A 27891-nucleotide genomic window follows, 5' to 3' on the forward strand; every position below is an offset into this window, starting at 1 on the left:
ACCGCTGGGATCAAGCCATTTTATTGAGGGGCTTCGGGGAAGGGTCGACAAGCTGGGAGGACGAGATCCGACGTCCTTCTCCCGGCTGGGACCTGCAAGAACGAGAGCGGTGGGTGAGGAGGAGGTGGTATACCCGCAAGACCGTTTCCCACCCACCGCCTCGGCGGCCCGGCTCAGATTCCAGTTCGCATCACCCGCGTCAGCAGTCTAACACGTGCTTTAATTCGGATGTCATCACCGCCAGCCGCCCACCCTCCATCCGGTTCCCAGGCCCCGAAACAGGGGACAGACCTGCCCCGGCCCAGAACACACTCCACCTCACCTTCGCCACTTCACAGTCGCTGAAAGGAAGGGGAACTCGCCGGGCTTCTACTTAAAGAAGCAGACCGGAGGTGGTTGGGCGGGCTTTACCACCATTAACCAATAGCAAGTCAAACTTCCAGCCACGTGCCTGTAAAGTGGCCTAATGATTGGCCCTGCTCGCTGAGTCCTCCAGAATATAGAGCGGTTACACGCCAACCGTAAAGATGGGCGTCAAGGAAAGACTAAGAGTCGCGCGATGTCCTAAATTCTTCTGATTTTTTTCGCGACGTAGGTCGTCGGCCTGTGAGTAGTGCGTTTCTCCATACTACACAAAACGATACGTTACAAACGGCAGGGCGCAAGTAATGCCTAACCTGTTTAATATTCTGTGCCAGGAGCTAGACTAGGAGCTGAGGTGACAAACTAGTCTTGTCCCTGAATTTAAAGTAACCTGTTCCGGCAGAAAGACCTTGTGTTTGAAAGTAGACTGATGTGCAACCAAATCCGGACTTTGTGATGAATTCGCCCTGTGACCTTGATCACTTAGCTTTTCTGAGCCTCAATATCTGAAAAATAGGAAAAAAAAAAAAAGTGTACGAGGCTTAAATAAGTTAATGTCAGTCAGCTGGCACATTCTTAGTGGTAAACAAATATGTTTTTAAAGGACTGGTGTGATGTGGAAGACTTATGGATTGCAATACTTTAATAAATGCTAAAATAGAGCTATAAACAGCCTACTCTGGAAGCCCAAAGGAGAGAAGATCTAACATTGGGAAAGCTGAAAGTACTTATAAGTATTGAGCTCATACTGTGAGCCAGGCATATTATTCACAAGTGGTCAATAATATGTCCCTGCCCTCTGGGTTTGATTTACTGGGAGAGGGAACAGAAGACACACGGGCACAATATCTGGTTATCTTTACTTCATTTATGTTTTCCTTGGGAATTCTTTTCCTTTTTTCCTCCTAACTTAATAAGGAAAGTTTATTGTTTTTTTGTAATAATGAAAGCATTTCAGCCTGAGTTTGTAGTTGAATAGGACTCTTATTTTCATTATTTTCTACATAGTCTTTAGTTAAATTTTAAAATTCCTCTTTGATCCAAAACAGTAGTTATTTTGGCAAGTGTTTTGTAACATCTATATGATGTTGACTTTAAGAAAAACCAAAACACACATTGTAAGAGCTGTGAGTTGAGTTTATTCAGTGTCTTACTGAGGACTGTAGCCCAGGAGACAGTCAGAGAGCTATGAGAAAGTGTTCTCAAGAGGTAAGGGAGGAGCCAAGCTACATATGAATTTTTTTGCTGAGGAAAAAACATGTAGTCGAACATCAAAGATTACTGCTAATCACAAAGAACAGACATCTCAAGTTAATGATTTTAGTGCTTTTCTACGTATGAGAAGATGCAAGAATCTAGGAGGTGTGGAAATTTTTCCTTAGATATGTATCTTAACTATCTAGGGGCAGTATCCAAAGTGCAGAATGCTTCCTGTTTTTCTCCATCCTGAAATCCCCACAGGCCCACTCTCAGTGGGTGACTTCAGTGACTAATGGCTTGATTTCCTTGTAGAACTGGAGTGGCAGACAACATTTTTTTTCTTCACGATTTTTTAAAAAATATTTATTTATTTATTTGGCTGCGCCGTGTCTTAGTTGCAGCACGTGGGATCTTTCAGGTGTAGCATGTGGGGTCTTTTAGTTGTGGCACGTGGGATCTAGTTCCCTGGCCAGGGATTGAACCCGGGCCCCCTGCATTGGGAGCACAGAGTCTTAACCACTGGACCACCAGTGAAGTCCCTACAATGATTATTTCTATTGCTGCTGAAACATTTTCTTAAAGTATTTATTTATTTATTTGGCTGTGTTGGGTCTTAGTTGCGGCACGCCGGATCTTCGTTGCAGCACGAGGGCTTCTCTCTAGTCGTGGCGCACGCGGGCTCAGTTGCCCCACGGCATATGAGATCTTACTTCCCCGACTAGGGATCGAACCCGTGTCCCCTGCATTGGAAGGTGGATTCTTAACCACTGGACCACCAGGGAAGTCCCAAACATTTGTTTTTAAGTCAACATTTATTACACTGTCATACAGTTTCTACATTGGGAAATGAATTAAAGTTTTCTTTGTAGCCTAGAATATGATCTACTTTTATAAATGTTCCACAGATTCTTGAAGTGGAGATGTTTTCACTATCATGTACAGATATTGACATGAAATATTGATTAACTTGGGGCGTCCCTGGTGGCGCAGTGGTTAAGAATCCGCCTGCCAATGTAGGGGACATGGGTTCGAGTCCTGGTCCAGGAAGATCCCGCATGCCGCAGAGCAGCTAAGCCCGTGCGCCACAACTACTGAACCTGCACTCTAGAGTCCGTGAGCCACAACTACTGAGCCCACGTGCCACAACTAATGAAGCCCGTGCGCCTAGAGCCTGTGCTCCGCAACAAGAGAAGCCACCACAATGAGAGGCCTGCGCACTGCAAGGAAGAGCAGCCCCTGCTTGCCGCAACTAGAAAAAAGAAAGCCCAAGCACAGCAACAAAGACCCAACGCAGCCAAAAATTAATTAATTAATTAATTAATTAATTAAAAAAATTTATTAATTCAATCTTAGCTGTAATTATGTTGTCCAAATCTCTCTCTGTATTTTATACTTGATTGGGAATGTATGTACTCTCTCTCTCTATTTTATACTTGATTGGGAGTGTATGTACTCTCATTGATTAATAGTGAAGTGTTAAGATCATGCTTCAAATACCAAATGCAGGCAAGGATGCAAAACAGCAAGAACTTTTCTTCATTACTGTGTGGGAATGCAAAATAGTACAACCATTTTCATAATCCCCTAAAACTGCAATCACTCAAAAGCACTTTAGTGGGTAAGTGGTAAGCAATTGAGGTACATCCTTACAACTAAATGCTACTTGGCCATAAAATATTGCCAAAAATAGAATGAACTATCAACACATGTCACACTTGGAAGAATCTCAGAGGTGTTATGCGGTGGGAAAGGAGCCAGACTCAAAAGATGGTATAATTCCATTTATATGACATTATAGAAAAGACAAAACTATAAGGATGGAGAACAGATCAAAGAACTCCCAAGAGATTGGGGATGTGAGGAGCATTTGGCTACAAAGGCAGCACAAAGGCATTTTTGAGGGTGATAGATTTTTTGTGTATCTTGATTGTGTGGGTGGTTACAGGACTTTATGCATTTGTCAAAACTCAGAACTGTTCACCCAAAAGATTTAATTTTATTGTATAAAAATTTTAAACAAAAAATTAAAAAATATGCTTCTGTCATTTTCCATGATTACTTCTATTGTTATTTGTTTGTATATTTTGAGGCTATGCTATTTATTCTCATTATGGTTTGTGGCTGATAATATTTCCATTGTGGATTACACATATCTGTGTATAAAATAACTCTCTAAGTTATTTATGTCTTTTGCCTTGAGTTCTAATTTATCTCACATTAGCATTATTACTCATGTCTTTTTTTTGTTTGTGTTTGTCTGATACAAGTTTGCCCATCCGTTTATTTCTAACCTTTCCATGTTATTTTATTCTTACTGTGTCCGTTGTATGAGGCATATGGTTGGATTATAGTGTTTATCCCAATGTGACAGTATTTGCCTTTAAAAAATTTATTTAAAGATACATGCACCCCATTGTTCATAGCAGCACAATTTACAATAGCCAAGACATGGAAACAACCCAAGTGCCCATCAACAGACAAATGGTTTAGGAAGCTGTGTCATTCATATATATACACACACACACACACACACACACACACACACACACACACACAGTGGAATATTACTCAGCCATAAAAAAGAATGAAATATTGCCATTTGTGGCAGTGTGGATGGACCTAAAGAATATTATGCTTAGTGAAATAAGTCAGAGAAAGACAAAGACTATATGATATCACTTATATGTGGACTCTAAAAAATAATACAAATGGAAACAGACTCACAGACACAGAAGATAAATTTATGGTTACCAAAGGGGAGAGAGACAAATTAGGAGTATGGGATTAACAGATACAAACTTAGTATACATAAAATAGAAAAGCAACAAGAATTTACTGCCTAGGGACTTCCCTGGTGGCGCAGTGGTTAAGAATCCGCCTGCCAATGCAGGGGACACGGGTTTGATCCCTGATCCGGGAAGATCCCACACACTGTGGAGCAACCAAGCCCCTGTGCCACAACTACTGAGCCCGCATGCTGCAACTACTGAAGGCCGTGCACCTAGAACCCATGCTCGGGGACAAGAGAAGCCACCACAATGAGAAGCCCGCAAACCACAACAGAGTAGCCCCTGCTCACCACAAGTAGAGAAGAGCCCGTGTGCAGCAATGAAGATCCAACACAACCAAAAAATAAAATAAATAAATAAATAAAAATAAATGAATGAGGGAAGGGAAGAGGCAGCATGTGGCAAGGAGGGCCTCCGGAGTGTGGAGTTCCGGAGTTTGGAGTGGCTAAGAATCTGCCTGCCAATGCAGGGGACACGAGTTCAAGCCCTGGTCTGGGAAGATCCCACATGCCGCGGAGCAACTAAACCTGCACGCCACAACTATTGAGCCTGTGCTCTAGAGGCAGTGAGCCACAACTACTGAGCCTGCGCGCCTACAGCCCGTGCTCTGCAACTAGAGAAGCCACCGCAATGAGAAGCCAGCACACTGCAATGAAGAGCAGCACCCGCTCGCCTCAACTAAAGAAAGCCCGGGTGCAGCAACGAAGACCCAACGCATCCAAAAATTAATTAATTAATTTTTAATTAATTAATTTTTTAAAAAGCCCATTTTTGAAGCAGTGGTTTGAGATGTCACTTTTATCATGTACTAGGGTTCCACATTATTCGGGCTCTACTTTTAATTTTATTCTATTTCACAGTCCTCTCTATTCTTGTTCCAGTACCACACATTCTGTCAATTTACATTAACATGTGATTTTATGCCTCATATATGAAAGATTTTACCTTTTTTCACTGACCTATGAAAATGTCTTTACTGAGTTTACTGCTATAAAATTATATCCAAAATTTAAAAAAAAAAAGAATACATGAATGTAAAGAAGGGTGCTTAAAAAAAAATAAAGAATTTACTGCCTATCACAAAGAATTATACCCAGTATCTTGTAATAACCCATAATGGAATATAATCTGCAAAAAAAATCCCAAATCATTATGCTGTATACCTGAAGCCAACACAACATCATCAATCAACTATACTTCAATTTTTAAAAATTCATTTAAAATTTTGATTTTGAAGTATCTCTGAATACAGAGAGTACATAAAAGTATATGTGTGATTTGGAGATATTAATAAATTGAACATTCAGATACCACTTAGTTTAAGAGAAATGACATCATCAGTAACTTTGAAGCTTACTTTCGGCCCCTTCTGACTACTTCTCCCTCCCTTACTCTCAGAGAAAACCACTGTCCTGAATTTTGAGTTTGTCTGGTTTTTGCTTTTTTTTAGATTTTCGTTTCATATATTTGTATATTATTTAGTTTTGCCTGACTTTGAGCTTTATAGAAATAGAATATACTGTATATATTCTTCTGGACTTGCTCTTTTTATTGCTTAATATTGGCGACATTCACGTTGTATGTAATGCAACCAGGACTTGTAGTAATGCGACCAGTTTCACTACTGTGTAGCATCCCAGTACACAATTATACTGCAGTTTATACATCTCTCCTCTTTAGGTTAGATGTTTAAAATATCTTCCAGTTTTTAGTATGACAAACAAAGCTGCTCTGAATATTCTTGTGTGTGTGCAAAAGATCCTTTGGGGTATGCACACAGAAGCACAATTGCTAGGTAAGCACATTTCCAACTTTCCAGATAATAGCAAATTATTTTCCAAAGTGGAGGCTCTAATCTGCACTCCCACATTGGCCTCCACCCTCACCAACTCTTGATATCATCACACTTTTTATATGTTTGCCAGTATGGTGAGTGTAAAATGATGTCTTTAGTGTAGGTCATGGGCCAGGTGTAGTCACGTATATTGTTGATTTAGTCCTCTTAGAAATGTTGAGCTAGCCTTTTAATCAGGGATTATTGGTTGTAAGTGATGGAAACCCAACTCAAACTAGCTGGGATAAAAAGGGGAAGGTTTGTTTAAATAGGGGAAGAAGAGCTGTGCAGGCTGATGTCAAGCCAACTAGAATCAGAACTTAAGCTTGTGCAGGGCTCCTTGACTGCATCTGTGCTTCTCTTTACTTGTCAACTTTTTTCTTTTGTGTTGGCTTTCTTTACACGATGGAGGCAGCTCCTGGGCCTCACACCTCCCGGCCTTGCCGGTAAAGAGGAAACGAGTCTCTTTTCGTGGCTCTAGTTGGGGCCAGGTTGGATACAAGCCTACCCATGGGTCGAGTAAAGTTGGTCAGATGGGTAGCTGTTTTGGTTAACTATTACTGCACAACAAACCACTACATAACTTAGTGGTTTAAAACAACAGCCATTTTATTATCTCTCACAGATCTGTGAGTTAACTAGTCTTGTTAACTGAAAACAGGGTTTGCCTCTTGGTAGGTGTCAAGCCAAAAGACACAACCAAGCCAAAGGCTGGGAGAAGGAAGGATTTATTACTTGCAGCAAGTAAGGAGAACGCCAGGGATATTTCGCAAAGCAGTGTCTCCCCAAGCAGCAAAACTGGGGAAGTTTTAAGCTAAGGGTATATGCATATTCATGAAGAGGCTGGTGCAGTATATGCATATTCATGAAGAGACAGTGGAAGTATATGCATATTCATGAAGAGGCTGGGGCAGTGTGTGCATATTCATGAAGGGCCTTGAGTAGAGGAGAATTCAGCACAGAATTGGGGCAAAGTTTGACAGAGTCCAAGCTTTAGTTGACTGAAGGCACAAAGGTCAGAATAAGTTAACATCATTCCTTAGGTTCAGACCAGTCTGGGGTCTTAGCCATCCTTCACCTGGGTGGGGGCCTAAATTCCTGTAGAACAACTCAAAAGACCTTACCAGATTATTATGTATATCCATTGAGGAGGAACTAGGACTCTGTTTTATCACTGAGCTATTTTTTCTTGACTGTGTTTCCTTTGTTCCTGCATTCCCTCACTTGCCTTAAGATCTTTAATTACTGAGACCTGTTCAAGGGCAAGCATTGTGGCCAGGCTTAGATCACAAAATAGCTTAGGCCAATAATGGCTTCTCTCATGTCAAGAAAGCCATGCCTGGTTCTCTTTCTCTGGAGACCCCCTACCCTCTCTGCTTACCGTCTCAGCTGAGAGGGACTTCTGTTCCATGTGGTCACCGTGGGGCTTGATTGGGCTGAAACATCCAAAATGACTCACCTAGATGGCTGGCAGCTGGGAGCTGTTGATTAAAGCAACTCCATTCTCCTCCATGTGGCCTGAGTGTGGCTTGGGCTTCTCCCAAGATGGCAGCTAGATTCCAAGAGGGAGCATCCAAGAGCAGGTATTCCAAGAGGAAGGAAATGGAAGTTGCCATGCCCTTTAAACTTGGGCTGGGAAGTCTCAGAATGTCACTTCTGGACACCAGTCACGGGGACAGTCCAGATTCAAAGGGAAGGGAAATAGCTCTTACTTTTGATGGAAAGAGCAGCATGGCTTATAAGGAGGGAAAGTATTGTTTGGGGCCATCTTTGGAAACTTAGCTACCACAGTAGAGTAGAATGATTGGCCTCACCAGGGTAGGTGCCCACTAGGGCAGAGCCAGTACCACCTAGCATATCTGCCCTTTTTCCAAGGCGGACCCTAATTCCTGTTCACTTGCTCCTTCCATGGTGAGAACAGCTGAAGCTGAGCAGGACCTGGGAATTAGGGAAGTGAAGGAATGCAGAAACAAAGGAAAATCAGTTAAACAAGAAAAGTAATGACAACAGTTCAGCAATAAAACAGAGTCCTAGTTCCTCCTCAGGGGAGGTACGTAATGATCTGACAAACATATCTTTGAGTTCTGCAGGAAATTAGACCACCCACCCAAGTGGAGGATGGTGACTATAAGCTGAGCAAAAGCAGGTAGACTCCAAACTGCTTGAAACCAGAAGGTTGATGATTAAGATTCCTGAAACATCACCCTATTACCTCACCACCAACCAATCAAGAAAGTCATGCACCCTGCAGCCCTCACCCCAAGTGTTGCCTTTAAAAACCCATCCCTGAAAGCCAATAACAGGGAGTTTTGAGCATGAGCCCCTCCCATACTCCTTGTTTGGTGAGCTGCAAATAAACACTATGCTTTCCTTCATCACAACCTGGTGTCAGTGAATTGGCTTTGCTTTGAGGCGGGCAAGTGGACCCAAGTTCAGTTCGGTAATACGGTCCCTTGAACATGGTAAACACTTGATAACTGTTGTTGAATTCCTTCTTCTGAATCTTCTTGTTTGTTGAACTGCACCAGTCAAATATTTTCCATCCTGCTTTGGTAAGGTCTCTTGTATCAGCCCTGGTCCCCCCTTCCTTTTTCTTGCTCTAGATTAAGGCCCAAATAACCCTTGTTAACCAGCTCCTGATGTCTCTCAAATGCCTGTCTTTTGCCCAAACTCTCCCCCCAAAGCATACCTTCAGTCCCGTCTCACTCTGCTGCCTGCTAAGAAAGCCCAGCCTGACATTAACGCCCCCACCCACTGGCCCATCCTGCCTGCCCTGCCTCATTTCCTGCTGCTCCTCTGGGTAGAAGTCGAGCATGAGCTCACTTGTTTTTAGTATACGTGCTGCCGAAGTAAGCACACGAGCTCACTAATGAGGCAGCTGGGGCTTCCATGAAGCCACACAGTCCTTTCCCTTCTCCAGGCTTTTGTTCTGGTCCTCCTTTCCCCCTAGACTATTCCTTTCCCCTATCAAATCTAACAGAAGGCCTAGCCCAGATACCACTTCTTCCATGAAGCCCTCCCTGCTCTATCCATCCCACCTCCTTCCTTTCACCAGACCCATCTCTCTCTTGAACACCATAGTTCTGTTTCTGAGTTTATTCTCACCTCCTTGCACTTTTCACAGTTGGCCTTGTACATTGGTTCTCTCTCTGCACGTCCTATCACCTTTACCAGCTTGCGAACTGTGATATTCCTTCATGGTACCAATCCTTTGAACTCAGAAGCCCTTGATGGTATTTGTTAAAAGAATGAATGAATAAATTAATGAATTAGTGGAAACCATCCGAGGTCAAAGATGAGGTCATCTGAAAAATGAAGGTGACGAAATTATAGCTAAAGTTTCTTTCTACTCTAAAATTTGGTTATGGACTTCCCTGGTGGCGCAGTGGTTAAGAATCTGCCTGGCAATGCAGGGGACACGGGTTCGATCCCTGCGAAGATCCCACATGCTGTGGAGCAACTAAGCCCGTGCGCCACAAATACTGAGCCTGCGAGCCCCAACTACTGAAGTGCGCACGCCTAGAGCCTGTGCTCCACAACAAGAGAAGCCACCGCAATGAGAAGCCCACGCACCGCAACGAAGAGTAGCCCCTGCTCACCACAACGAAGAGTAGCCCCTGCTCACCGCAACGAAGAGTAGCCCCTGCTCACCGCAACTGGCGCTCAGCAACGAAGACCCAACACAGCCAAAAAATAAATAAATAAAATTTTTAAAAAAAGAAAAAATACTCAAAAATATTTTTTAAAAAATTTAAAAAAATAAAATTTGGTTATGTCTGTGAATGAGCTCTCTTGGAGAGAAAGGAGAGAGAGAGAAGAGGTAAGGTACATATCTTGAGCCTTAAGAAACACAGTCTACAAGGAGGAAAAAGAGCAGAGAGACAGGAGGAAAACCGGAAAATGGTACTATCCAAGGAGGAAAAGTTCAAGAAAAAAGAACTGTTAACATACCTGAGGGAATTCCCTGGCAGTCCAGTGGTTAGGACTCTGCACTCTCACTGCCGAGGCCTCGGGTTCAGTTCCTGGTCCGGGAACTAAGATCCCACAAGTCAGGCGGCACGGCCAAAAAAACCCAAAAACCAACCAAACAAAAACATACGTGAACTGAAGAGAGGCCCAGGGTAAAAAAGATAAAGCAAGCCCACTGGGATTTTGCAGGAGGAAGAATATGAGCTGCTTGAGAGAAGTTTCCAGAGAGTTCTGTTGAAATAAGCTGGATCCCAGGGGATTAGGAGGGACTGACCAGTGAGGAAGAAGAGGCACTCTGAGAGGATGGCCGTTTACACGTTGGCACTGAGCTGGCCCTTTGAGAATCTTAATACACGATACACTGGTACCACTATGGACACTTCACCATGGTGGCATATAGACTCAGCACAAATGGGTGTAAAATACAACAGCTCAGAGGGAAGTGAACAAATAATCAGGATTAGACTGAGCTCCCTCCCAGGGCAGAAACCCCAGGGGAAAGCTCACTCTTCTCTCCCAGGTGGCTGGTCTGTGCCTTTTGTGAGTTGTGCTTTTGCACAATCAACCCCCAGGTGAGATCAGGAGACTTACATGTTATTTGAGGCAATGCCCCTTATCACCACATATTTGAACAAACTTCTGTTTGTTAATAGTATTTCAGGGACAAGGCAGTCTGGGCTCCTGCCTAACCACATTTGCGGGCCACAGAATGGTACCTTGTCACTACGCTGGGGGAGGGGCAAGGATAACAGCCAGCGATGGTGGAACAGGCTGCAGCATCTGTGGTTGCCTCAATGAACTCCGAAGTTATGTAGACAGCTGAGTTCTTTTTTTTTTTTTTTTTGACAGCTGAGTTCTAATCCAGGTTGTGCTGGGAATTCCCTGGTGGTCCAGTGGTTAGGACTCAGCACTTTCACTGCCATGGACCCAGGTTCAATCCCTGGTCGGGAAACTAAGATCCCACACGATGTGCGGTACAGCCAAAAAAAAAAAAAAAAAAATCCATGTTGTGCCACTTACTAGCTATGTGTTACCCACCTGGCCGTTAATCTTTTAAGATTCCAATGTATCATCTGTAAAATGGGGCTAAGAACACTACCTCATAGAACTGTTATGCAGATAGCATGAGCTGGTCCTATAAAACATGTGTTTGCACATTTCCAAACAATAGCCCACAGCCAACCAATGTTAACTGTGATAAGAATCATCTTTGCAGTAGCAAAAAAGTGTACAGCAGATTGGATTCTGTGGTAAAGAGAAGTTCTCCGGAGTGAGTGGCACAATCTCTTCACATCCAGTCATCCTGGAACAGGAAGAACCAAGGTTCTATTTACCTAAGAACCAAACTGCTCACAGTGACAGCAGCTTTTAAAGAATTTCCCTTAAAAAATTAGGACATGAAGGAGATAAACATTTAGCTTGCTACCAGAAACTCTTGCTTCATCATTTTATTTATCCCTTAACCACCCCTCAACATGTGCTGTAAGTTCAAGTCTGTTTGGGAGCAGCGGCAGCGTGGAGATCACTCAAAATAGTCAAAGTGGATTTAGCCTGGTAAAGACACTGTTCCTTTGAGATGGTACTGAAGCTTTCAACCATGACCTCCCTTTCTGGTTTTACTAGCTTTTCCTTTCAAGTCTCCTTCAAAGGGAACTACTCTCTCACTAAATAGCTATCTGCAAACCAACCTCGTAATCATTTTTAAGTGAAATTTTGAAGGGTTTCAAACAGAATTGAGACAGGCACAAACATTTGAAGGCTGGATCATAACTTCCACTAGAGGGCGACATTTGCTAAAATAAAGAAAAGGGATTAATGGCCACAGGGATTAACACTGGACATTCTGAGTGAGCCGGATTCCAGGACCTTGGCTGCCCCTATCACCTGTGGGAACTGGAAAACACACAGTCTCCACCCCACAGGGCTCCACCCCAGGAGATTCGGAATCAGTAGGGGGAAGAGGGCAGAAAAAGGTGTTGGGAATCTTTTTTAAAAAACTCTCCAAGTTTGGGAGCCACTGATTTAGAGAGAAGTGAAAATAAGATTTTAGCTCACTTTCTCCCACCACTCCCTCACCTCTGCTGACATAGTCAGGTCCTGCCTGCTCCAGTCTTTGCTGAACATATATTTTAACCTTGGTGGAAAAAGAGGGCTTATCTTTACACTAAAACCATGACCTTTGCCTTGTTTAGTGGATGTTATTTAAAACAACTTCCAGAAAGGTCATTTTCAGGCCTTTTCTATGGGCAGGTCCACTTCAAAGGCACCCTGCAAAAATATTTCCATTTCTGTCTGTATTTATCAGCAATGCCAGCTTTTGCTTTATCAAAAGCAAAAAGCTGTCTAAAACAATACTTGACTATGGAACAAGATTGTGGGCAAGGCTGCCGTAAATAAAACCAGAACTTATCAGTGTGAGTTGCCAATCAAATGGAGACAGGCACAAGACATGTGCCTGTATGATTAAGCATAAGAGTAACCTAACTGGTGCATAAGAAATTCTGAGAACCTATAACAGTGCAGTTATGGCCTGGAGATTTGGTCCAGATGAGTACACGATAAATATACCTACCTGGTCCAGTCTCCTTGGAACGGATTTTTTTTTCTTTACTGGATCTTTAAAACTGATTTATGAGTCAGATTGAGGTAAGCATTCCCCTCTGTGTTTTATCTGCTGTGCTTACAGGGTCACAGTGACATTTTGAATTGTAAAAGGGCTGCCAGAGTTCCAGCACAGAAAGTTCCCCTCCTAGAGTCACTCGGTCGGAGAAAAAGCACCAGAGAAGGCATGTGAAAGCAGCATTTTGTGATCAGGCTTCTCTTTTAACTCAACCCTGTGGTCTTACAGATCCTGTTGTCAGCTTGCATGCCGGATAGATAATCATTAAAGAGCTCCTCCCACTTTCTGTGGGCTCCTCCCTGGACACCTGGCCACACTGGTCAGGAGTGATGGAGCTTGTGTTTCTGCACACCCCTTGCCAATCTCAAACCTCTCCGTTTGCATTTAGACATGCAGATAACACTTTTCAAAATGTGTCTACTGCTTTCACAGTTGCCAAGATTTGTCCTGCTCTTAAACTGGTGTGTTGGATTCTCCAGCAAGGGTTTAGTCCCTTGACTGTGATTCAGGCATATGAAGTTGGGAATGGGGAACTTTGTTGATGGGATTTTGGTTTACCATGAGCATTTCTGTCTGCTCTAGTGGGATAGGATTGATTCACATGCACCCAGGTCAGATATCTGGTCAGTCCCCCACTACTTCTTTTTTTTTTAAATTATATTATTTTTTATTGAAGTATCGTTGATTTTACAATGTTGTGTTAGTTTCAGGTGTACAGAAAGTGATTCATATATATATATATTCTTTTTCAGATTCTTTTCCATTATAGGTGATTACAAGATATTGAATACAGTCCCTACTTCTTTATTTCTCTAGCATTGCTTACTCCTTTCCCCCAAACCCTGAAAAATCTTAGGCTGTCATACGAGCAAGTCAAGAAAAATTAGAGGGCTTCCCTGGTGGTGCAGTGGTTAAGAATCCGCCTGTCAATGCAGGGCACCCGGGTTGGAGCCCTGGGCCGGGAAGATCCCACATGCCGCGGACCAACTAAGCCCGTGGGCCACAACCACTGAGCCTGTGCTCTAGAGCCTGCGAGCCACAACTACTGAGCCTGCATGCCACAACTACGGAAGCCCACGCGCCTAGAGTCCGTGCTCCCGCAGCAAGAGAAGCCACTGCAATGAGAAGCCCGCGCACTGCAACGAAGAGTAGCCCCTGCTCGCCACAACTAGAGAAAGCCTGCAGGCAGCGACAAAGACCCAAGGCAGCCAAAAATAAAATAAATTAATTAAAAAAACAAAAAAGAAAAATTAGAGAAGCTGCCATCTTTTTTTTCCTTTTCTCCTAGAATATGGAAATGTTGTGCTCTGAACCTTAGTTTATTCTGTCTTGTTACAAATGTCCCCTGGAGAGAGGCTTCCATCAAAGTGGAGGGCAGCACGGGACAGAGTGACCAAACAGCAGGGCTCTTTACATCAGGTTAATAGCCCACAACCTTCAAACGGACCTTGTATGACAAACCCACAACAAACCCACTCCCTCCAGTGAGCTTCACGAGGTCACATCTACAAATGCCACATAAACACACATGACACCAGCAGCTGAAATGGTTTCCTTCTTTGCTTGTAATTTTTGATTTGGCCGTGGTTATTCCAAAGGGAACTGGTGGCTGTTGGACATGATTTGAGGGGAATTCCTGAGGACAAAGAAAGGGTCCTTTGGACTAACTGAGGCGCAGCTGGAGGACCCCAGGGCTGCGAACTCGGCGATAGCCGCGCGCAGGGCAGAAGCGCCGGGTTGCAGGAATCCCCTGCCAGCTGCCGACCCTCACTCCGGAGGTCGCTGACGATCCCACCACGGCGGGAAGACGGAGCGGGGACTCTGGACACTCGGCACGGGCTGTCTCCTGGCCTTTCCTGATCAAGTCTGACGCAGCGGATCTCTCAGCGGGATCACTGGGACCGCCTGGGGCAGGGAATGCGCCCGCGTGGCGGGGTTGCCGGTCTCCCCTTGCCCTCAGGCAAGCTCTTTGCCTCGATCACTCAGCGTCCCTAGATGCCCGACGCAGAAGCCTGGTGCTCTTCTCCTGCCGCCGCGGCCGGGGCAGTCAAGGCCAGCCGGAGGCCCAAGCCGCCTTTGGCACCGCCTATAACCCCGCCCCTCCAGCGACAGCCCCGCCCAGGCCAGCCCCAGCCCGCCCCCAAGCCTGGGCCCCGCCCAATCCCCGGCCCGCCCCTAGGCCGGCCCCGCCTCCTGCCCCGCCCCGACCGGAAGAAGCGCCGGCGCCCGGCACTTATAGGGCCGGGAATGGGGGTGCCACCACCGCCTAGTTAGCTCTGCGTCTGCCGAGTCCCGGCCACCGCCGCGCTGTCGTCGCGGCGCCCCCGCCCCGTCCTCTGCCCGCCCGCACCGCCCCAATGGAGCCGGCCGGACCGGCCAGGAGCCAGGGCCGAGTCCTCGCCATGCCTGCCCGACTGCAGCTGCTGCTGCTGGCGTTGCTGCTGCCCAGCCCCGGGGTGAGTGACCGGGAAGGTTGGGGTGGGGAACGGCGCAGGGCGGGCCGGGGTCCGAGCCGGGAGCGCGGCGGCGGCGGCGGCCCCAGGCTCCGTGCGCCCGGGCGGAGACGGCGCCGGGCGGGGAGTGGCGGCCTCCTGACCGGCCGGAGTGGCGGCCACGCCGGCCCCGCCGAGGCGTCCGCCACCCAGGGGCCTCGCGGGCCAGCGCGGCTGTCACGAGCAGCGCCTCCCGGGCCGTGTGCTCTCCGGCGCAACTTTGTGTCATCCTAGCGGCACCTCGGGGTCTCCAGAAGGCCCCGGGCCCTTGGGAGGCCGCCCCACCTGCCGGACCCTTCCCGCCGGTGGGCGCCAACTCGGCCTGGCGGTGGCCGCGGAGGAAGGGCAGAAAGGGCCCTGTAACCAAGGGAAAGGGAATGTCTTGCGTTTGTAATCTTCGCTTGAACTTTTCAAAATGCGAGAACTTTGGGAAACGAATGCCACTGGAAGTGGGTAAGCGTTCTTACCCTAGAGCTTGATTCTGCTCACCTGCCTTGCAGGTTTCTTGGCATTGGAGGCAGCGGGCTTCCTTTCAGGCAGCAAGACATCGTTAAGCAGGTTAAGCGGTGGGAATGGTACTCTTTTTTTCAAGACCCCATATGGGACAGCAGTGAAGCCGCTTCGAAACTTTAAACGAAAGACTGTCTCCTCACGGGAGAGCACCGTGGGGCTGTCCAAAAAGTCTTTTCATCTTTTTCTGGAGAGAAGAGCCTGGTTTACATTTATTTAACTTTCAGGCCTTCACTCAGGCTGTGGATTCGGGCACCGTGGCTGGGAGGACATTTTGTGGACAGACTTGGCTTTTTTTCCCCTTCTGGTTGGAAGAACCTAAATTAGTGAGTGGTTTAAAAAAAAAAAAAGAAACAAAACGTATTGTTCAGGATGTGGGTATGGTGCATTGGAGCAGGTTCTGTTTAATGACCTACACTGTGTACTTTTTAATATGGTGTATCAGGTACCAGGTGTCCAGGTGGAGAATTGACATGTGTATACCTGAGTGCCACAGCATGAACTCTTTGGAGGTTATGCATTTTAGGTAAATAATAGTCCGTGCTCTTGGGGTAACAAGAACTTGGAAACAGCTGAAGTAATACGAGGCCACCTTTTTCAAATTCAGGGTTATTTATTTATTTATTTAAATTAATTTATTAATTTATTTTTGGCTGCGTTGGGTCTTCGCTCCTGCGCCCGGGCTCTCTCTAGTTGCAGCGAGTGGGGGCTACTCCTCGTTGCAGTGCACAGGCTTCTCATTGAGGTGGCTTCTCTTTATTGCAGATCATGGACTCTAGGCGCCCGGGCTTCAGTAGTTGTGGCACGTGGGCTCAGTAGTTTTGGCTCGTGGGCTCTAGAGTGCAGGCTCAGTAGTTGTGGCGCGTGGGCTTAGTTACTCCACGGCATGGGATTTTCCTGGACCAGGGCTCGAACCCGTGTCCCCTCCATTGGCAGGCAGATTCCTAACCACTGTGCCACCAGGGAAATCCCAGGGTTTTTTTTAAAGGAAAATTTGTACACACTTCACAGTAAAACTCGTGTCAGTTAAGTTTTCCTTCTGATTGAATTTTTTAAAAATCCACTTTCAAAACTGGGGTCAGGTTTTGAACTTGAACATTTCATCTTGGATTGGTTAACTGCTGCCTGGCATCTGTCCACAAATAAGAGTGTAAAGAGAGTGACCAAAATGTATGACATGGAAATCAATCATTTCATATCATCAGAGCCTTCTGTATGTTGTTTTCTTTGCCACATCTTTTCGTGTGCTATTCTGTCACTGGAGTCTAGTGTTTTAGTTATTGAACAACTTCGGCTAAAGAACCAAAAATAACTATTTAGCCTTAGTTGGGACTATAGTTTCGGTTCATGTAAATATTTCCAAATTGTATTTAGAAATCCAAACTTTTCAGAGTTCATGGTAAAAGAGTCCAACCCTTATCAAAAGGTTATGTTTTAGTGTAACTGCTTTTTAGGGCAAAGGTCAGAATTTCACTCCCAGAATTACCTACCAGTAAAAATTTCGATCCCCAAACATAGTGGGACATATTATTTCAAAATTCTAAATGAAACGCATTGCAGAGTTTGCAGTTAAACCAGGCAGCAGTGATGTTGTGCAGAATGTACTGGCTGTAAAATCAGACAAACCTGAGTTCTTTCTGGTCCCTTGGTAGCTGTGTCCTCAGAGTCTTAGAGACTCTGTTTCCTGATCTATGAAATGGGAACAGCTAACACACTAACAGGTGTGAAGGGACCTGGCACATCACAGATAATGTAAATTCTCCTTGCCACCCCCCAAAGGTGTTTTTACTCTAAGTCATCATTTTTCAGTGTTATACTATGCCTGAGCAAGGAATATTTTTTGATGCTGTTTCTTTTTGATTGATGAAGTAACTAGTGCAGAGGAGGCAGTATTGTGATTTTCCTTCAGTGTGTGTCTGAGCCAGACATTGACTCACCTGCAAGCTGAGACTCCAGGCTACCGGATCCAAAATGCAGTTATATCGGTGTTACTAAGCACTCAGGGCTGTCTGTTGTTAATCCAGAAGGTGCTTATTCAGTCAGTGAGTTTTTCGCCTCCTTCCTAGACCTGGATCTTGTGCCTAATGTTGGTTTGTGTTGCATCATTGCTGCCCTGTGGTCCTCATTGTACAGTGTTTGGGTGTCATTTCTCTCAAGTACCAAAGAGATCTGTGGCACGTGAGGCAGGGTACTTTCTTCAGCTAGAGGATATGCAATTTCTTTTATTCAGCTGATGTTTTGGTTTTAGAGGGGGATAAACAACTTCACGGAGAACTGCAGATCACGTGTGTACAAAAACACACGGAGACACGAGTCTTAACTAGAAATGGCCTTGCTTATCATTTATCCTGATAGTCATCACCCGCATGAATTATCCTCATAGGAGGTATCGCGTATTAATACTGCTGCCACGAGGAGAGTGAAGAGGGTGTTTCATGCAGCTCGTGTTCTCAGGACTGCTGACCCTGAAATTAGACTGTAGTTGTGCACGTGCGTTTGTTTTGTTTCATTAACTCGCCTGCCCAGGAGGCTCTCCGCAGTCATATGGCTTCTAAGAGCACAAGAAAAAATGTGTATGAGAGTGATTCTTGAGAAAGTTCGACAGTAGACCATATTCCCGAATATAAAGCCAGTGAGCTATGTAAAGGTTTCTTCATGTCTGAACAGAACAGTGCCATGTGCATGGGCCTGGGGGTTATAGTTATTTGCATGCCTCCGATGGCCTCTCCATTCTTCAGGTTGAAGAATCATTGGATAACTATTTCATTTTCATTGGAAACCTCTTTGGTTTGGGGAATCCACAGTAATCCTTAGGCTTAATATTGTGTGTGCTTTATAATGATCAAATGTTCTCCCTAAAGAGATGATATAGGGGAGAAAAGCCTAATGTATCATTTTGATGGATTCTGTTTTTATTATGCACGCATAACTCGGGGCCTGTAACCTAGCAATATGATTAGAGTATGAGGCTGGCTTAAAAAATAGGGACAGTGAATCGTAGTCTGTGAATAATAAACATGCTGGTTGGCTGTATTTCCCAGGGGCTGGGGATTTTTTTTTTTTCCTATCTTTATCTTTACCTATACCCCATGTTTGGTTTCAGACTTTGCTGCCTCAGAGCAACACATGCTCAGAGTAAATGAGTGAGTGCACCAGACCACATACGGACTGGGAAAAGTAGAACTTAAAATGCGCCCCCCCCCCAGATACCATACAAAAACAAACAAAAAATCCCAAGGTCCTTGCTTACATGACTTTTTAAAATTTTAAGTTCCTTTTACACAGTCTCTGCATCACTTCTGATTATCTTATGATCTTTGTTCATGTACAAAGACACAGCAAGTCGAACAGTGTAAAAATGTGTTCTGTATTTTTATTTAATTAATTAATTATTTATTTAAAAAATTTTTTGTCTGTGTTGGGTCTTTGTTGCTGCACGTGGGCTTTCTCTAGTTGCGGGGAGCGGGGGCTACTCTTCGTTGCTGCACGCGGGCTTCTCATTGCGGTCGCTTCTCTTGTTGCGGAGCACGGGCTCTAGGTGCGCAGGCTTCAGTAGTTGTGGCACGCGGGCTCAGTAACTGTGGCTCGCGGGGTCTAGAGCACAGGCCCAGTAGTTGTGGCGCATGGGGGCTTAGTTGCTCCGCGGCACGTGGGATCTTCCCGGACCAGGGCTCGAACCCGTGTCCCCTGAATTGGCAGGCGGATGCTTAACCACTGCGCCACAAGGGAAGTCCCTGTGTTCTGTATTTTTGTTCAGTTTTTTTTTTTTTCACAGAATGTCTCCTGTGACCTGTTTGGAAATGTTCTGAGTGCACCATTGTATTTGTCACTTTCGGTAGCACCTTAGTAAACCGTCATCCACTCAAAAAGCATTTGAGCCTTCTGTGCCCAGCCTCAGGTTAGGGACTGGGGTCATAGCTGAGCAGGGTTGGTGTGGTAATAAGCCATGCTTTGCCTGGTGATCACCCTACTGGGGTCATATGGGTTCTTTCCAGTTTTTCCACTATTATAAGAAAGGTGGATTTCCTTTTCTTCAAATCTTTTGTGTGTTTGGTGCTTTCTGTATGATAACATGGGAAGATTTGAAAAAAAATCTCTCAAAGTATTATCATATTTGTGGTAATAAAGAAAAAAGAAAGCATAGATAGTCTAAATTTTAAAAAAAGCACAACATATCTATAATTCTATTACCCAAACATTACCTCTATTAACATTTTAACAGCTTTATTGAGCTATAATTCACATAGCATACAATTCACCCATTTAAAATATACAGTTCAATGACTTTTAATATATTCACAGAATTGTGCAGCCACCACCACTACCAATTTTATGATATTTTCGTCATCCCCAAAAGAAGCTCCATACCCATTAGCTGTCACTCCCCATTTCCCACAAACCTCCCAGCGCCTGGTAACCACTGATCTACATTTGTCTCTGTAGATTTGCCTGTTCTGGACCTTACATATAAATGGAATCATGCTACATGTGGTCTTCCGTGTCTGGCTTCTTTCACTGAGTGTAATGTTTTCAAGGTTCATCCATGTTGTAGCCTGTATCAGTGCTTTGTTCCTTTTTATTGATGAATAAATATTCCATTATGTGGATATACCACATTTTGTTCATCTGTTCTTCATTTGATGGACATTTGGGTTTCCCCTTTTTGGCTGTTATGAATAATGCTGCTGTGAACATTTGGGTACAGATTTTTGAATGGCCATGGATTTTCATTTTTCTTGGGTATCTACCCAAGAGTGGGATTTCTGGGTCATGCGGTAACCCTCTGTCTAACCTTTTGAGGAACTAGCAAACTGTTTTCCAAAGCAGCTGCACTATTTTACATTCCCACCTGCAGTGTAGGAGGGTTCCAATTTCTCTACATCCTCCCCAACACTTGATATATATTTTTTTAAAGTCAAGTTAGTTTTATTGTCTTGTAACAGTCTAACATGTAAGTCTTAGCTCTGACATAAAGATGCCCAACACTTGATATTATCTGTCTTTTTTATTATAGTTATCCTAGTGGTGGTGAAGTTGTAACTCCTTAGTTTTGGTTTGCATTTCTCTGATGACTAGTCTACTCATATCTTTTTTTTTTTTTTTTTTAATTCTTGGCTGCGTTGGGTCTTCGTTGCTGTGCGCGGGCTTTCTCTAGTTGCGGCGAGCGGGGGCTACTCTTCATTGCGGTGCGCGGGCTTCTCATTGCGGTGGCTTCTCTTGTTGCGGAGCACGGGCTCTAGAGCACAGGCTCAGTAGTTGTGGCACAAGGGCTTATTTGCTCCGCGGCATGTGGGATCTTCCCTGACCAGGGCTCAATCCCGTGTCCCCTGGATTGGCGGGTGGATTCTTAACCACTGACCCACCAGGGAAGCCCTCATATCTTGATATATGTCCTTCTAGACATTTTTATGTGCACATATTTGCAGAGATAATGTTTTTCTTCCCCAAACTGGAATATAACATGGATCTTTCTGTGTCAGTAAATTTAATTCTACCACATTATTCTCACTGGCTGTGTGATACTTCTGTGAAAGAGTATACCGTAATTTGACCATTCAACCATTTAGATATTGAGGCTGTTTTTAATTTTCATTACTATAAACAATTGTGATAAACCTTACTGCTAAACTCTTGAGCCCATCTTAACTGCTTAATTATTTTCTTGGGATAAATTCCTAGAACTGGAATTTGCTTGTCATATGTACTCTTTTACAGTCCCCTCCTCCAGCCCCCAAGCGATATTAGATGTTTTAAACAGCACAGAACTAACCTTAAATTGGTTTCATGATAGCCATTTTAAAGTAAGCTGTTTTCTTTTAGCAGGGTGGATTTTAAGTCTGAAAATGGAATGTTTAGGTTTTATTTTGCTTATATTTTGAAGACCTGAATAACCACAACAGTTTCTTTATGACACCCTATGTACCTAAAAGCTATTGAGAAAATGTTTTATTCTGATTTGTTAATAGCTTGTTTGCAGGGTCCTTTGGTCTGCAGTGGTTTCAGATCAGCTTTCCAGCCGATGTGGCTCCCAGGAGCACTCTGAAATACCTCGGGATAATTCTGTGAGTTTGGTTTTAAGGGTAGCCCACCTCCTGCAGAAAAGATGATGATGATTATTTTTTTTTGGCCGTGCCACGCAGGTTGCAGGATCTTAGTTCCCTGACCAGGGGCTGAACCTGGACCACGGCAGTGAAAGCACTGAGTCCTAACCACTGGACTGCCAGGGAATTCCCAAGATTCTTTTGGTAGTTGGTTATGAGGCCATTTAAAATTTTGACTCAAGACTGGTCGTAAATCAGAAGTTGATGCATTGTTTGTCTCTTTTGGAGGCCATAGTTCTTAAAACATATAGCTTGTCCATACAGCTGTTTTTCCTAGCAAAATGAACATACCACTTGACAATAAAGTGAAATATTTGTTGGCGTCTTGTTTTGTTTTTCCCACAAACATACCTGGACTTACTCATCCAAAAGAGTGTTGTCTCTTTCAAAGTAATAACTCCTTCAGGGTCAATGTTCATGTCAAACAAATTAGTCTTTATTTTTTATTTTTTTAACTTTTTTTTAAAACTTCATTTAATAATTCAACTTTAAAATGAAAAAAAACCCTAAAAAAGCAAATATTTATTATTAAGCCTATTATCCTTACACAATTCCTTCTAGTCTCTGCTTGAATATAACTTTGACGTGGTCCACACTGAAGTTTTGATCAATACTGTTATTACCCAGCTTGATTGCACAATTTATCGAGGACACTTGGATTCTTGGTTGTTTCTAAAAACCAGTGAGAGACTTTCTACCACTTAGAGGATTCAAAAGTATATTCTTTGAAGGTAATTTCCAAAAAATTCCAGATGTATTGTGAGCAGAGGTAGCACGTATGGATAAATGTTTAGCTTCCCGTCCGAGTATGTTAGACTCCTAGAAGGGATCTTGCTGGTTTAGACCAATAAGTCTTAATATTTTCCCCGCCCCACCCCCACGTAAGGAACGGGATGCATGACCACAGTGCGAGCAGGTTAGAACCTTCAAGGGTGGTATTTTGGGGCACGTACCACCCTCACTCAGGCATCGCCCTGCCCTCTCAAGTTGAACAGTCACTGCTCTGCTGTGTTCCCAGAGCACACAGATGAGGAAGCTGAGGCCAGACGGGGCCGGTGACCTGTCCGTGGTCAGGCGCCAGTGGCAGAACTGAACCCTGAGTCTGTTCCTCCTGCTTCCCTTTGAAGAGCAGCCCCTGCAGTGCTTATGTCCTGGTACATCTGTTAGAAGAAATAAGTCCAGATACCCCAGTCACACCTGAGGAGGTGGCCAAGCCATGTTGCAGTGAGAGATGGGATCTAGAGAAGGACCAGAAGAGAAGAAAGTAGGCTTTCCTGTAAGCTTGGGGAAATGCTCAGACGATGCTCTTGTTCCTTCCAGGAGAGTCGCAGCCTCTTACCCTTCGTTTCAGTCAGAGAAAGATGCAGATTTAGGATGGAAACACTGCTTTACCCTGAGCATCTCCATCAGGGATATCAACCGAATCCTGCAATCACGGGGAGAAATGCAGGTTAAGAGGCCCTTACACCAAGTTCTCAGTTTAAGCTCTTTTCTTTGCTTGAGGTCTAATAATATCCAAGCAGGTGCATGTTTTTCAGTAAGATCTTGACCCAAAATGTTTCTGGAATAGTAAAACCGAAAGTTCATGTCTTCGAAGCCTTTAACCAAAGTTTCTTTTCCATCCTGCAGTCACAGCCTTCGGCAAGGGATCCTGAAAAGGTAGAACTCTTTAACGATTAGGCTGGGTCTGGGCTGTTCACCTTTGCAGAGGCCCCACCTCCCACCAACTGCTGGCACCAGGAAATGGGTATATGATGACAGGAGAGAGAGTAGCCTTGGCCCTTGGGCCACAATAGAGGGACCTCAGTTAGCTCAGGTGGGTCTCGGGAGAGGGTAGTGAGGGAGAGAGGAGGAGGCCAGGAAAGTGCCCTGCATAGGGGTGGTGCACTTCTCTTGCTGGTTTGTCCTAGAGGGCAGGGACTGTGTTTTGCTTATCTTTGCATCCTCTCTGGCATTTAGCACGGTGCGTCGGTCGTACCCCCTGTAGTGGGCACTCAGCAAGTATTGACTGAATTTCTCTTTGAGGCTCTTGAAGACGAATAAGACAAGGAGCTCTTTTATCATCAGGCGACGTGGGCTGTGGATTTGCTGGGGGGGATAAGGAAAATGTTGCTTTAGTTGTAATCTGTATTCTTTAGTGAGATCTTATCAATAGCGTTTCTTTCTACACAATGAGAGGGGTTCCAGGATACTTGCTTGGGTGGACGTGACCCCCAGTGTGTGGTGCTCTCTTGATAGGCCCCTCATATCAGTCATGAGGTTAATTTTCCCACTGCCAAACCCCAGGAGATAAATGGTCTGTGATTATTCCAAGTCAGTTTCATTTTTTACTCAGCATGATGTTTCACTATTAAAAAATGAACCTTGATCCAGGGTTGTCCTCTTCTGTATTAAACATGATTTCCCTAGTTAGTAGACTAATTTATAATTATCATTCAAAACCACCCCTTCCCTCAGTGGATTATTTTCCCTCTCTATTTCAGATGAGGGAATCATTGTTTGTCCAGGCTGCGGGAATGTTTGTCATGGAAACCGGATTTTTTTTTCATGCATTATCTGAACAAATAGTGCCGTCAGATCCCTGGAACCTGGCATTGTCATTGATCTCCAGTTGGGTCAGAGGACTTTGTTGACCAAACTAACTCAGATCTCCTTCCTCTTAAAGCAAATGACCCGTGATTCCTGAGGGGCCTCCGGGAGTGAGAGAAACACCTGTCTGGGAGGCCACAGCTGCAACCGGGAAAGTGTTACTTGAGGCAGTGCTTCTCTACCCCGCTGACTGAGTCACCTGGGGACCTTTTAAAATACCCTATGCCAAGGTCCCACCTCAGATGAATGAAATCAGAATCTCCAGGGGTGGAGGTCGGCATCCTTTCTTTAAAAAAGAAAAAAGTTTTTTTAAACCCCAGGTGATTCTAACGTGCAGCCAGGTTGAGGCCATCAAGTAAGTCCTGTTCCTTTGTCCTGGACACAGCCATTGTGTCCACCTGTGCCCTGTGGTGTCACAGAGCCCTGGACCAAACCAGAGCCAGCCTTTGGCTTTTTTTACGGAGAAGTTAGGACTGATACATTCTTCTAGTTAGTGGCAGAACTAGAAATAGAGAACCTAGCATTATGTGTTTTCTAGTATACTATGTTGCCCAACTTTTGAAGAACAAGTAATTCCAGACAGATGGATATTTTTTTTTTGAGTACTAACTACTGAATTTGCTTTTTAAAGAATCAGCTTTAACTGCTAACTGACCTTAAATTCAAATACACTTAGTTACTGAATTATAAGATGTTTGGAATTATTTAAAGTTCCACTTACGCTTATTTATTATTTTTGCCTTCTCCGTACATTAGGAGGCCTAAGGAATCCAAACAATACTGTTTTCCAGGTTCCTTCACATACCCTGGTGGGTAAAATCATCCTTCAAGTTTGAAAAGAGCCTTCTCTAGCCAGAGTGAAGTAGCTAAGCGGAGTGGGTATGGGAGAAATTTGCAGAAGGAGTAAATTGGACAGTTAAAGTACAAGAACGAAGCATATCAACAAAAAGGGGATTTCTTATCAGGATGAGAACATGTACGTTGGAAGCAAATCGCCGGAGGGCCCAGTTTGTGATGCTCTCCTTCCGCTCTCTGTGTGAGACCTGGGTATCTGGACGGTCACCGGCCTCGCAGCCTGAAGGGTTTTTACTGCAGGTGCACCGTTGGAAGACCGCACCGCAGAAGGCCCTGCAGGAGATGGCCGGTCCCCGTCTCAGCCGCTGCACCTCGGTTATGACTCAAAGAATCCTAAGAGCTGGTTTAGGAACAAGAGGAAACTCACTTCTAAAACTCACATGGACTGGGCTGGACCAAATCTAAACTCTGCTGGAACCATGTGGACAAAGGTCAGTAGAATTGGAAGGTCCCCCTTTGAAGTCAGCCTCTTTTTTTGGCCGACCCACACGGCTTGTGGGATCTTAGTTCCCCGACCAGGGATCGAACCCAGGTCCCCCGCTCAGTGGAAGCACGGAGTCTTAACTACTGGACCTTCAGGGAAGTGCCTGAGGTCAGCCTCTGAACGGAGCTCGGCATTTGACCGAACACCTGGGTGAACTCCGGGCCGAGGTCTGTGTTTCTCAACCGAACTCCATTCTAAAGGAAATCCCAAGCGGCAGCTCCAGTTCTGTGCTCATTAAGTAGGTAGATTGGCATCGTTTGTCATTTTAGCTGTTTCGAAATGTCGTTTATAGGCACAGTCTTCTGTTTTTGTACGTGTTTTGACCCACGCGATAAAAATGTATTCTTCCAGTGAGTGGGAGTTGGGAGGTGAGGGGTTGGGTGCTGGGAGACTTTGGACAAACGCGTTATTTCCCCTCTGTTTCCTCATCTGTAGAACAGGGCCATGGAACTAGAAAATCTCTTCAGTGGGCCTATTTCTAAATGTCTTCGAATTAGGAACCATTTAGGTTAAAGGGACGAGTCCCTCAGCTGTACCGTTTCACACTCCCTCCTCAGTGGGTGGGGGAAGGTGGGAGGCTGCTCTGCTTTGAGCCGCCCAGCTCCCCAGCTCCAGAATGTAATGGGGCCCAGCTGTTCATCCATTGGTTCATCCCCCAGTTTTATTGAGTACATATTATATGCCAAGCACTGCTTGAGGGGCTTGGGACACATTAACGAACAAAACAAAGACTCCTGCCCTCGTGAAACTTCCATCTCCTTGGCGAAGACAGACAAGAAACAATAGCATGATAAATACTAAATATATAGAATGTGGGAAGGTGATAACATCCTGTGGAAAGAAAGAAAACGTAGGGCAGAGCAAGGGAGATGGGGGCCTGGAAGTTGCCCCCGCGGTGGGCTGTGGTTTCTCCAGGCATGGCTCACTGGTCCTGCAGGGCCCAGCAGAAGCGTGGGGCCTTCCCTGACCACTGGGCCCTCCCCACACTCTGAGTGCCATCCCATCATTAGTGTTGGGGTCACGATACTCATTTGTCCTCCAGTTGGTTTCTCATCTAATCTTCAGGCGGCCTGGTGTTGACTGCTCATGTATGTTTGCAAATCCTGAGCAAAAATGAGGTATTGAGTATAACTGTTGTCAATTTTTAACAGTAACATAACAAGAGAAAGTTTAAAAATCTGTCAAGGAAACCTCAGAAGGCCTTGTGACTCGGGACAGAGCCAGCAATTCTTTGATTTTTTGATGGTTCTGCTCCCAAATACACATGTGATGTGTGTGTGTGTGTGTGTGTGTGTATTTTTTTTAATATTTATTTATTTATTTATTTATTTATGGCTGCGTTGGGTCTTAGCTGCGGCACGTGGGATCTTTCGTTGCGGCACGCGGGCTCTCTAGTTGTGGCGCAGAGCGCGTGGATGCTCAGTAGTTGTGGCGCACGGGCTTAGTTGCCCCGCGGCATGTGAGACCTTAGTTCCCCGACCAGGGATCAAACCCGCGTCCCCTGTATTGGAAGGCAGATTCTTAACCACTGGACCACCAGGGAAGTACATATATATATATATATATATATATATATATATATAATTTTTATAAACAAAATTAAATAGTTTTTTTCTATTGTAGAAGTATTTATAAGATCTCCAGATAAATTCAAATACTGCAAGAAAGGCATAAAGCCAGGTTTAGGGAATCTGACCTCGAAGGCACCGCCTCCCTCTGAACAATCCAGTGACCTCATCCAGTCACTCTGTTAGAGTTCGTTTTCCACTTGCTCTGGTCTGGTTTTGCAAAGAAGAAAATGGTTTTCTTTACACAGAGAGATTAAGAACAAGTTTATCTGTAGTTTTGGTACTCGAACTGGGGACCAAACCACAGCCGCTTCTAAAACCAACCCTATGTCATCCTTATCTGATGGTTCAGTACTTGGAAGTCTCTGGGGCTTTTGGTGAGGGGGGCGGGGTGGGGGGAGTTCAGTCACTTATCTGATTTGTGGTTTGGAGAAGCACAGAGATCTCCCTTTCGGTTTAGGAGGTGGTTGGTTTTAGAGTCTATGGCAAGTACGTGTACTTGAGAGTCACCCACCTC

General features: G+C 44.8%; 1 protein-coding gene, 2 long non-coding RNA genes and 1 other non-coding gene across 6 annotated transcripts in view; 2 read left to right on the forward strand and 2 right to left on the reverse strand.

Annotated features, from left to right (window-relative positions):
* Nucleotides 1-5: 5 nt before the first annotated feature.
* LOC132356212 (uncharacterized) lies at nt 6-390 on the reverse strand. Its single transcript, XR_009499765.1, has 2 exons — nt 323-390; nt 6-92 (listed from the first exon to the last, which is right to left on the reverse strand). It is a non-coding gene; the product is annotated as an uncharacterized LOC132356212 (long non-coding RNA).
* On the reverse strand, nt 172-241 carry LOC132356256 (small nucleolar RNA SNORD104). The gene has a single exon (XR_009499781.1). It is a non-coding gene; the product is annotated as a small nucleolar RNA SNORD104 (small nucleolar RNA).
* Nucleotides 377-14025, forward strand: LOC132356213 (uncharacterized). Its single transcript, XR_009499766.1, has 2 exons — nt 377-606; nt 13528-14025. It is a non-coding gene; the product is annotated as an uncharacterized LOC132356213 (long non-coding RNA).
* An 898-nt stretch (nt 14026-14923) lies between these two features.
* Nucleotides 14924-27891, forward strand: part of ERN1 (endoplasmic reticulum to nucleus signaling 1) — an 84347-nt gene continuing 71379 nt past the window's right edge. For 2 of the 3 annotated variants that reach the window (XR_009499764.1, XM_059909090.1), the window contains exon 1: nt 14924-15231. Coding sequence is in view for 2 of the 3 variants with exons in the window: in XM_059909090.1 (XP_059765073.1) it covers nt 15133-15231 (99 nt within the window). In the remaining variant the exon portion in view is untranslated. Of the gene's footprint in view, nt 15232-25454; nt 25754-27891 lie in introns of those variants that run through there. The other variant, XM_059909091.1, reaches the window with a different exon arrangement.

Source organism: Balaenoptera ricei, chromosome 20, assembly GCF_028023285.1.
Source record: "Balaenoptera ricei isolate mBalRic1 chromosome 20, mBalRic1.hap2, whole genome shotgun sequence".
Taxonomy (NCBI): Eukaryota; Metazoa; Chordata; class Mammalia; order Artiodactyla; family Balaenopteridae; genus Balaenoptera; species Balaenoptera ricei.